The sequence below is a fragment of the Sinohyriopsis cumingii genome, unplaced genomic scaffold (assembly GCF_028554795.1).
Source record: "Sinohyriopsis cumingii isolate HCF-2022 unplaced genomic scaffold, ASM2855479v2 utg002260l, whole genome shotgun sequence".
NCBI lineage: Eukaryota > Metazoa > Mollusca > Bivalvia > Unionida > Unionidae > Sinohyriopsis > Sinohyriopsis cumingii.
In genome coordinates this window covers 222,481-234,495 of record NW_028316172.1, presented here as the reverse complement: position 1 = coordinate 234,495, position 12,015 = coordinate 222,481, and the positions used below count along the sequence as shown (strand labels likewise).

The 12,015-nt window shown below is 38.0% G+C and overlaps 2 protein-coding genes across 5 annotated transcripts in view; both read left to right on the top strand.

Moving 5' to 3' along the window:
• LOC149770845 (uncharacterized) overlaps positions 1–12,015 on the top strand; it is a 139,098-nt gene that overhangs the window by 7,667 nt on the left and 119,416 nt on the right. The gene's annotated exons all lie outside the window — the stretch shown is intronic.
• Positions 273–1,886, top strand: LOC149770846 (uncharacterized). The gene has a single exon (XM_089949053.1). The coding sequence runs from the start codon at positions 273–275 to the stop codon at positions 1,191–1,193; it is 921 nt and encodes a 306-aa protein (XP_089805179.1). The 3' UTR covers positions 1,194–1,886.

The following is a 12,015-nucleotide window of genomic DNA, read 5'->3' as shown; positions in this document are numbered from 1 at the left end:
CAGGATTTTGTCCTGACTACTTCATTGTGAGGGATAACATATACGAAAGAAAAATAATCGGCATGGCACGGATGAATTTAATTCAGATACTTGAACGTCTTCTTTCTCATGACTTTAGATTTTTATGTAGGATAGAATGCTGTCATATTGGATGCATTCTAGTTTCTGGTCTCAGCAATCTGGACCATTATCGCATAGGACATGGAGTGATGTAAGACGGAATATATGATTATTTACTCTGTGCGACGTCTGCTACGGTATGTAGGTATTCTATGCTAAGAACAATTCCACAGAATTATCAAAGTCTGATATATTATCTAACAAGATTCGCTGATGCCTCTAAATATGCACCCTACGTCATGCAATACCCACTGAAGTATATAGCGATGATTCTCTTTTCTCAGCTAGGATTTTACTTTGCTTCTGTCCTTAAAGAAAATTCAGGTATTTTGTCCTGGGCAAATGTAGAGAATCTTTTAGCTCTCACATCAGACTGCCTCTCGCTCAGTATGAATAGTGACGCTACCTCAGTGAGACTCAAACTGTGTGGTTTGGGAATAGTACTGGAGAATCATGATCTGATAGAGATATTTTTACAAGATATTTGCGAGAACTGCATGCAGTGCATTTTCTTAAGTTCACCATCTGACAAACATGTTGTGACTGTATTCAAATATGACACTCTGGCATTTTTTGACAAATGTTCGAATGTGAGATATACTATTGAAGAGATGCTGGAGAACCAGGTTTCCTTCAGCGTGGTCTATCTCCAGTCAGAGATTCCTATAACACCTATCCCATTGAGGACGGAGATGTACAGGTCCGTTGGAACACCACAGGGGATGCGAAACGAAAAAGAACATTTCTGGTATGATTGGGCTGTGGTAGATTCACTTATGTGCCTTTATTTCTTCCAGTACCTTAATTTCAGTAGACAAGGGAAGGATAGACACAAACAGGTTGCTATGGACAACATGATACATGTGATCAAAACAGAGCCTGATGGTCCACATAAAGACACGGCCCTAAATGTTCTTGGTTATTGCTATATGCAGGATAATCAACCCAGAAATGCATTTATTTGTTTAAGAGGATCCTTGAAAATCCGCCCACATCACAATGCAGCCAAATTCTACTTGGGACTTCTGTTTAAGAAAGTAATTGCCGCTTGCAAAAGTGCATCGATGTACTGAGATAAACACAACTACATCTTTTATATGGTGGATTCGAAATATGTTACTCATTATTGAAATAGCTGGTGAATTAATTTTGCTAGCCCGTAATCACATGTCTTTTAGTTTATCTGTTCTCTTTTCTATCCAGTTATATTTACTTGAATAATGCATGTACTATCATATATCTCAACCTTTCTTTGGCGGAGTGATTGATAGAAATAAAGGAAATTGATTAGTAAAACTACGATTTAAATCATGCATTTGAATACAGTAATGCGAACACTTGCATGCAATTTCAATACATACATATATGAATAGTGTATAACGCACGCCAGTAGCATTCTAAAAAAATACATGTGCTAGAGTTTCTTCATTGTCTTTGTAAGATTGTTTAATTTGTACAATTTGTTTCCCATTTAGAGTAAAACGACTTCTTTGATTTCTTTGCAATCTTACGCGTTCACATCTAAGTCCAAGTATATCTAAATTCCCATTAAATAACTTATGTCATTAACCTCAGCAAACTAATATTTAGTATTGAATTATAGATCGTTGATGATAGAAACATAGCTTCAAATATTTACTTTTGTGGACACATTTTTATACACTTGTTTCAACAAAAACTAGGTCAACATAACTACTCACAGGCATGCAGGTGCTTAGTAATAAATATATTTATCCATGCACTAATTAATAAAGGGAATCAAATGTGAGCTGTTTTGCATGCCGTTATTATAGACATTGGGTATTCTCTCGGATGCAATTAAATACCAAGTTCAATGGTGCAATGGACAGCTTTTTGTGCACACGTTTAATGCTGCATACACCTTCTAATATAAAAATCCATACAAAATAAAATACACTGACGAATTCAAAAATGTCCATAATGTAGGTATATGTTAGGTATAATAAAGCAAAACAGAAGACTATCATTCACTTGACTCGACAAGTCAGTGGAAGTTCATAGAATAAAACGTTTATGTAACACAACTCCAAATTAACACAGTCATTTTTCTTGTCCGAATGGCATTTATGACAATACGTTACGCTCACAGTTCAGGCGCAATCATTTTCCATAGGTGATTTATTTGAAAAACATTGTGTACTAAATAGATTGATGCAATTCCAAATGGTTCAAATAAGTGCAGTTTTTGAGATATGTGCTTGTCTTTATCCCGAGTGTATGCTGCTGTGAGTGGCTAGTTATTCTTCTTAGCCAATATTGGTATTTCACTGACTGTAGACAGACGTGTCTATAGGAAGTATACATGCCAATTTGCGAAACGTACCCATACCTCCTTTAACGTTTAGTGCAAATTAATTTCTGTAAAAATAAAATTGCGCATATCACATATTAATATATTATCTAGAAAAATTGTAAGGAAATTAGTTTGTACGCAAAACTAATATCAGTGTTAAAAAGTGACCATAATGCGACAAAATAAAATGACGACAGCCTTGAAAATATTTTTAAAATGGTATGCAATACAATGTCTGTTTTTTGTGGGGGTTTTTCTTCTATTGTTATCATTGAGTCAGGAAAAGGCCAAAGGCTTCTAGAGAATGTTAACTGGAAGCTAAGGGTGGATTTTACAGTTGCAAATAGTGGCTGAATATAAGAGACACTCATAGTTTCCAATAATATAATTTCTCTATTTTGGAATTAATTATTTGATGAAACACAATGTTGTGTACCAAGTAAAAACAAAGATGTCACCTTATATTTACATTCTTACTGTACTTTAAAAATAATTTTTGCCTCACACACACACACACACTAACACACACACACACACACACATTTCTGACCTAGTAAAGTGATACTGATATAGAGAGCATGAGGGAAAAATTGGTACGCCATTGTCTAACTAATTGTAAAGGATGAAAGTTAAGTAAAAGAAACAGCAGCAGAGAGAGTGAACAGAGTCCTTTGCTGGAACATCATTTTTGACAAATAAAACTTCCAATGAAAATTAAAAGGTCAATAACGCCAAACCGAAGCCTCTAACTTACCAAGGGTTTCTCTAATTGGTTTAGGTTTTTTGTAACTTTATCGCTGTCGCTTTTCTTTTCTTCAAAATTTGTATGTCCGTTTCATTAACCGCGGGACGTTTTTATTGAGCTCGCATCCTCTCTGCTGCTACAATAAGATCATTAATGTATCAATTATGGCACCAGCTAAATAATCTTACACTGCGAGATTTGCTCGAGAGAGAGACTAGAAGCAATAAAGGAATTTCTTCCCGTTCAGGATTCACTTAAACAGAAATTGCAAGAACATCAAGATTCTCAGGTTGAATACTCAGAAAGTACAGAACGGTTATTTAGACCCGCCACGAAAAAAATCTGAAAGGCTCGCAACAACTGCTGAAGGTTATCTTGGGCCGGTAAGATAAACCGCTGAACAAACTTAAAAGATAGCGAGAAGAAATAAACAAACAAAACATAATTAACGAGATGTTTCCGCGGAGATAGCTTCCGCACAACCTGCTGCTCAACCACGTCCCGGAGATGATGTTGGCGAGAAGAAAGAAAAAGCGAAAATAAAACAAAATAGGAGAAGGGGAGTTAATATCAATGAAATATTTACTAAAGATGGTAAGCAAGAAATTTAAAAAATGACAATGTATTTGAATTGGGTAACTCTGCCATTGGAAGTTTTTCTCGAACACATATGTTTGTAATTTCTAAATAAGTTAAGGGTTTAAATCGTACAACATGGATTAATTGGGTTTTTCGTATAAACCAAGGAATTGATCGAGTAAGCATGAATGATCCGGTGTATCAAATTTATCTTGCTGAAGCTAACAATTATTTCATAACGATGGAAAAACAGGGAAAAGATCTATCAATATCATCAAGGGAATCAACACCTTCTTCACCGCACCCTCCTGCGCAGGAGCCCTAATATCAGCTTCCTCCACCGCAGCAACAATTAGAGCGAGAACAATGGCTGCGAAAATGCCCAAAAAATTATAGAGATTTATAAATATATTTTCCTGAATTTATCGAACAGATTAGAAGTAATCCGAACGGAGCAATATATGTTACTGCTCGTGGATATGAAGAAAAAGAAAAATATGTATAACCTTATTTTGTTAAAAAACGAAACCTTGAACTTGGGGCTAAATAGATATATCTCGTGCTTCAAAATAAAGATTCTCTCAGAGGGAATGATCCAGGTTTAATGGAATTTCAATGAAAAGTACAAGCTAGAAGAGATTCTCTTAAATTAACAAGTCTACCTACAGAAAAAATTACGATGCACCTGATACCGGCGCTACTGTAAGTGGGTTTCCTTCGACTGCGCCAGGAGGAAGCGGCCTTGTTGCTTGTCCGAATAATATTCTTTTTGACGTTGACCGATTAGACGTTCTGATCGGACGAAAACGCGCAGGAAATAACACTCCAGAAATCATCAATTAAATCTCTGACATTTGCCTACGATTATTTACCGGTGGTGTTATGGGTAGTAACATTTATCGATATCTCATTGATGAAATTGCTGATGATTATTACAATGATTAGATAAATTAATAACAAAACAGATGATTATAATGCTCAACATGGACCGAACATGGTCAGAGTGATGAACTCGCGATTACCAGTCTATAGAGCGATTTACGGTGATGGACTCAGCGATGTTGTTGAAGGTTGTTTTAAAGGGACTGCTACCAAAGTGATACCATTTATAAAAGAACATGGTATGAAAGCTGAAAATCTTGTTCTTTTGAAATATTGCTGTCGCTGTTGGTGATATTGCCGGTAAAGCGTTTTCGTCAATCAAGGATACACTAGCACGATTAATACAAATAAAACCTCAGCCACCAGTGAAATTACCGAGCACCGCAGATGTCACTAAAGTAGTGAATCAAGCTGCAAAAGCAGCAGAGAAGGTGATAAGACTGATTTTAACGATCACCCTTTTTTACCACCGAAAAAATATAGTAACCATCATAAAAATAACGAATCTGTCACGATTAAGATTGGCTAAACAAATCAGTGACCGGACCTTTCCTGCTGCTTGTTTGGAGTTTTAATTTTCCCTTGTTTCTTAAATAATATTCTATTTCTGTTTTTAGGGTTTTCTTTCTTAAAACTTAAAGTTGTATGAACACCTACACACAGACTAGCAAGAGAAATGAGAGAAAGAAATTAAATCATGCACTATCACAAATTATTTCGATGGAAGGGAGATAAATGCACTCATGAACGAATGGGGGATAAATATATTCCAACGATTATTGTTCAGAGTGAAATATGCGCTGTTTCATTCGAAACGTTAAAAATATGTATTGATTGGTTATTTCCATAAAATACTGCTGTATAATGTGTGGTGATGATTGTCAACCACCACCCTTTGTTGGACTGTTTCCGTACGAATGGTTAAAGAATTGTGTGGATTATTATGAAGAAATAATTGATGATTGTAGATCCAGAGTAAAGAGAGTTTAAGAAATTAATCAGAGTACAATGTGAAATGATGCGTGAAATAATTTCAGGACTCCTATTAATAAATTTTGGAATTGATGGAGACCAAATGATTTGATAGTTGTAAGTAGATAGTTAGTGATACACTTCAGCAACACTTGTTTTATAAAGAAAAAATTTCAAAACTACCCGTACCATTGTGTTATCAACCAGCAGATACACGACAACAGAATATCGACTTTGATATACCAGGATCATCAGAGAAACAATATCTTGTGTGAAATGATCTTGTTTTAGTTCATGCCAGTGTCGTTGACGATGGAAAAGAACTCAATGGACGCTAGGATACGCAATGACAATTCATTCATCACAAGGAGTAACCATCTCTGATACAAATGTTTGGATCGTCGCTGATCGTATCAAATGGTTACATTTAATTTATCTCGCAGTGTATCGAGTCAAAAAAAATATATCAGCTGCGGAGAAGTGTCATAGACTTTACAGAAACTGCTAGAAATAGTGATATTAATGACAATGATATAGTTAGAAAAAATTAGATAAAAACAGTGTGAAAAAAATAAGCGCGAATTTGATCTCGATGTTGAATTTGTCATGACACTGAAACAAAGCAAAATAATCATTGTGCGAGCTGTAACACAGTAAATGTTGTGGCAATATTTAAATTATAATCCGAGACAGTTTACCGTATATAGTAATTTCGGTCATACCCGCGAAAATGTAATGCTGACCTGTTTTGAATGTGATCAACGTCGAGGTGCTAGTTTATGAAAACGAATGCGGTGGTAATTGTGTGTATTCAGGAATTACTTGTAACTGCATGTATGCAAAACTAATCTGTAGATTGCAGGTGTACCCGTTGATCTTACCACGCTAGAAATTGTGTGTTTTAATTCTCCAAATATGATCAGTCGCTCTTTTTTAACCGGCTTCAAGTTCACCGGGTTCATATATATATCTTACAGTAACATTACCTAATACTGGTTGTTTTGAAAAGTCAGTCGTTGCATTGGTATATGTTTTCTTGCACTTGCATTAACGGGTTTCATGGCAGTTATTCGAATAGTTGCATTATCTAATGCAGTTAACAAACTTGGTAATCTTGCAACCCATATGCGGGATCCTATATCTTTCTGAATTATTTATCCATATATTGACATCCAAACAAGCTCTCAGCAAGTGTTCGTTTAAATCGTTCAACAATTGTCTGATCACGATGAATTGCGATTTGTCCTCGTTTGATTTCAACGTGATGTTGTTTCATTAACGATGATACTGCACCAAGAAATTCCTTGCCAGGATCAACCTGTAATAGTTGTGGCCATCGTAATGTCCTCGTTCATAAATTCGTTCAAGCGCAGATGAAACTTCATTTGTTGGTTTAGTTGATAACGGCAGTAGTGAATGGGGCCACCCTAGGGACAATGGGAATTACCATTAAAAACACCCCTGGGCCACTCTGGGGACTATGTAAATTTAACATGGGGAAAATTGCTGGGCCACTCTAGGGACAAGGGGGATTGAACATGGGGAATAGAGTTTGGGCTTGTCTAGGGACAATGGGAATTTAACATGGGGAATAGAGTTTGGGCCTGTCTAGGGACTATGTAAATTTAACATGGGCGATATTGTCGTGCCACTCTAGGGACAAGGGGAATTGAACAGGGGAATAGAGTTTCGGCTTGTCTAGGGACAAGGGGAATTTAACATGGGAGAAAAAAAACTACTTTAGGGACAAGGGGAATTTAACATGGGAATTTTTTTAAAAAAATAAAAAAAATGGGCTAGGCAATTGAAAGTCAAGATCTTTTCGAGACCTATGAGTGGCCCTGAAAAGGGCCTTTGGGTTTCTTCTTCTAATTTCTTCTATTTCTCACCAGTTTCTTATTTTCTGTCCTACACTTTTTCTATTCTTTTCTTTCTTTTCTTCCTCCTTTTTCTTCTTTATCTCTTCTTTCTGCTTCTCCTCCTCTTCTTTCTTCCTCTTCTCATTTTCTTCTTCTTTTTCAATTTTTTCGTTCCATGCTCTCATCCTTATCCTCTCCTCTTCATCTTCCTTCTCCTCCTTAACTTCTTTCAACAGGTCACTGATGATTTCCTTTAGTTTTCGTAAGTTGTTAATCTCCATCTTCACTCGATGGGGACTATAAGAATAGTGATCCTCGTTTAGCCTAACTAACATTTGCTCCATCATGCCCAAATTGTCCAGGACGTCTTGCAATTTTTTCATTTTATCAAAGTAGTTCGAAGCCATTTTCTTTTTTATTCTTTGCAGAATGGTGTCAATGACGAACTTTGTGGGTTCTTATAGTTAAAGTGCAGACGTGAAGGAAAACATCCCCCTAAGACACAAAATTTATATTACCTAGATCATTACTTAAAACGCGCGGACGTGAAGGAAAACATCCCCTACTGTTTTCATTTCATATTATCTACTATCCACATATATGAATCAGCAATAAACAAACCACAAATCTACTATCCACACACGCAAAGCATTAAAATGAAACCCAAATCTTCTATCCGCACAAACCAACTTAAGCTCTTACAAAACCCAATAATCTACTATCCACACAAACGTACGTGAGCGCTTACAAACACAAACACATACACTCACATTACTCTACATACACACATTGGCAAATGTATTACTATCTCTTTTCTAAAGGTTTGAGTAGCCCTGAAAAGGGCTGTTTGTTTTGAACTCCATGGCACCTGGTTAATGATGGCACCGTCCAGGCCTGGCACCACACACACATCTCCTACTCCAACCTCCTTTCACTCTATTTGGGGGGAATGCAGAGGCGGAATGAGTGGCTTCAGAATCCCAATCTTCTGTCTCTGGGATTCTGAAATTTCATTCTTGTGGCTGTGGTACAGCCATTCCTCTCTCCTTTTCCTCCACTTCTTTTTTTTCTTCTCTCCTCCCCTTCTTTGTTTCTTCTCTCCTCCTCTTTCATCCTTCCCTCTTCGACGATGGCCTCCGCGGAGAGTTCATTTAGTATGAGCCTGGCATATTCCAGGTGCACATGAAGTTCCAACACTTTCGCTAGCCTTCTGCTCATTCTCTAGTGTTGATCAATCAACAAGGGTAGCTAGACTGCCGAGCGATTTTCAATTTATATTAAAAGCGCGGACCTGAAGGAAAGCATCCCCCTGAAACAAAATTTATCTTAACTAGATCATAACCAAACAACGCGCGGACCTAAAAGAAACACTCACTCACTTTTTTACTACCCAATACTATTTTAAAGATTTTCATTAAAAATAACATACTATCCACATACGCTGAGCAGCAATAAACAAACCCCAAATCTACTATTCTCACACGTCAAACATCAAAAAAAATTATCTACTATCCACACAAACGTACGTTAGTGCTTACAAACACAAACACATACAATCACACCAGAAAAGAGTCAGTGTTTATATTCACACTACTCTACAGACACACATTGGCAAATCGGTTGTTATTTCTTTTCTAGAGATTGGGGTAGCCCTGAAAAGGGCTGTTTTTTGTGTGCGAAGTTGAAGCTAGGGCGATCTTTTATATTCTAAGAATGAGACGTTCTCTGACGACAGACTTTCTGACGATAGGTCTGCTTCTTCGGAAAGAGAAGAAGAACTCTTTGGTGTCGATACGACAATCCACAAAGCCTCTGTCAGGTTCAGGTTGCTGCTGTTTTTTTAGTTGCTGTTGCTGCTCTCTCTGCTGTTTCTGAAGTCTGTACTTCTCTGTCCATTCTTCTTTCTCCCTGTTCATTTCTTCTCTGAAGAGCTCTTCTATCAGGTCTTCAGTGACTTTTAACATTCTCACATTCTCTATCTCTTCTGGCTTCGGTATCAGACTGTGTCTGACCCTATGCAAATTCACGTAGGCTTCGTTTAGCTTAGCTAGTTTGGAGCACATCTTCGTAGGAGGATGAGTCGACAATGGATGGTTAGACTGGAGGCTACCCCGGCTTTAAAGTCAAAGCGCGGACGTGAAGGAAAACATCCCTCCACGGTTTTCGAGCCGGAACGTTCAATGAGTGTCATGAGAGGGATAGTAACAATCAAAGAGCATAAATCAAGATTCCTATAGCCAAACAAACCACAAAGGCATTTTTTCTTCAAAACAACATTTTTTCTTCAAAAATCACTTAACACTAACAAACAACTCTAACATTTTTGACAATAATATAACAATATAACATCAAACATTTTTTTCATATCACAAACATGTTTTTCAACTAACACTCTACTTTAAACAGGTTTGACAACGTTGTGAATGAAATTGTGATTTCCACTGTTGGAAGTCATTAGGCCATTGATGGACACTACGTTTCCTAGCGTGAGACAAAAGATAAGCATAATGGTCACAAAACCATCGATCTACTTTCACGTCGTTTCTAGAAGAAGAACGAGGATCAAACTGAGTCACTAAATGTTCTAAGGAATAGCCCAGGCTGCGATGATGCAGAAAATACACCAAGTATTGTCCACACACCAAGGAATCTGTGCCTTGTAATTTCACATTATTGAATCGGGTGGTCTGAGCATTTCTTCTCATCAAGTTAATGATATCGTCTTCCAACGGGGGCAATCCATACGAATTGAAATATTCCACACATCCTTCTTGAGGAAAGTAGACGGCTACCCAGTGGGTTCCTGGGAGATGACTGTCGTCCGTGTTGATCACATAAGCTTGATGGTCTTGAGGTTTGCGATGAGGGAGTTCATCTTTAGCACAGACGACAGGATTCCAAGAAGCCGTGTACGAACTGTGGTTCAAAAGGTAATAAAGTTCCCAGGTATCCATTGATTTGTGTGGTTTTCTTCTTCACAGGTAATAATAAGTGATCAATTCGATCCTGACTTTTTGCTTGAAAATGTCTGACAAATAACCGTTTCTTCGCTTCGTCTCCCCACTCTGATTCAGGAGAGCTTCGATACGATGGATCTCTTGAGTGGTTAATGGTGGACAAGAATGTTCACGCAAGTCTTTATGCCACTGATGCAACACGACTTCGTCCGAGATGAGACTCCAAGCTTCGTCCAGATACTCGTCCAATTTTTCTTCTTGACTCAACATCAGGCATTTATCGTGTTGAATTTGACTGGGATGATCGTTTTGACATCCATAGCAATCTTTCTTGATCAATTCTGTCATTTTTTCGGCCAAGTGTTTGGCAAAACAGGAGACTAAATGGGCTTCTTGTTCTGGCCATCTTGACTTCATCATGATAACTTCTTCTTCTTCCACGGTCTCCGCACATTCCATGTCCAAAGTTTCTCCACTAGGTAAAGAGGGATAACAGTCTTCCATAGCTTATAATAGTCTAGAATGACTTCTCTCAAACTGTTGATTTCTATCGTATTATCGAATTCTGCATACAGGATGACGTTCACCGTTTCATCAGGGACTCGTTTTGCAAACTTAATTTCCACACGAATTTGGCCTGATTTTATATGGTGGAAATGTCCCTCGTCGCTGCCTTGGTCTGGAGTGAAATCAAAAGCCCACAAAGCATAGCCTCCTGCATAATCTTCGTACGTAATACCGTGACTGGTGTTGGTTCCTAACTGTCCGGGAGCTTCGTACAGGGACAAGTACGACCTCAAGTAATTCTTCCTGTCAAAGTCAGGTTCGAAGGGTCGAGTACACAAGGTTTTGCCATCGCGACTGACTTCGATCTTGGACACGCCAAAGTGTTGAAAGTAGAAAGGATTTTTATTGGCAGCTCCGTTGAAGGCTGTATTCTCGACGATACCAACGATCAAACGTTTGGGTAACTGTCCTTGGAACAGATGATCTTCGATCATGGATCTTTACCCCTTGGGAATGGTGAAGGTTTTCACTTCCACGCGTCGTATCGGATACTTGGCGGTCGTTCTGCTCAACGTGTGACTAATGTCGTTTCCCACTTTAGGTAACACTTCCACACGGAGTACGTAGAGTCTGGCTTCTTGGAGTTTGGTTTTGTAATCATCGGCACTATCAGCCATTAAATGGAAAGCGGTACTGCTGCGATTCAGTCTCAGGCGGACATCCACCCCGTTCAGCAAATATTTCTCTTGCAATCACATGTCCAAATGCAAACGATCCATCAGTTCTAAACTCTCTCCGTCTTTGATTTTGTCTCTTCTTTCTACAAATCCCTCATTGTGGTCTTTCTTTTTATCAATTTTAAATTCTTCAAACTTGCCCGCATCGTCAGGTTCCCATAACACGCAGGCATTGAGATGAGTGTTCTTGGCGTCTATTCCGTACGTCATGAGATTTTCCAGGTAGGCACGGTAAGGGTAAGTATCCATGCTGCTACTGACTAGTTTGTTATTCAAGTACAAGTCCACTCCACTGAACAAGGAATGCATGAAATTGTTGACGGGAATTATTACCTCATCACCA

Coding starts and splice junctions, on each gene's coding strand:
- LOC149770846 (XM_089949053.1), top strand. CDS start 273: ATGCTAAGAACAATTCCACAGAATTATCAAAGTCTGATATATTATCTA.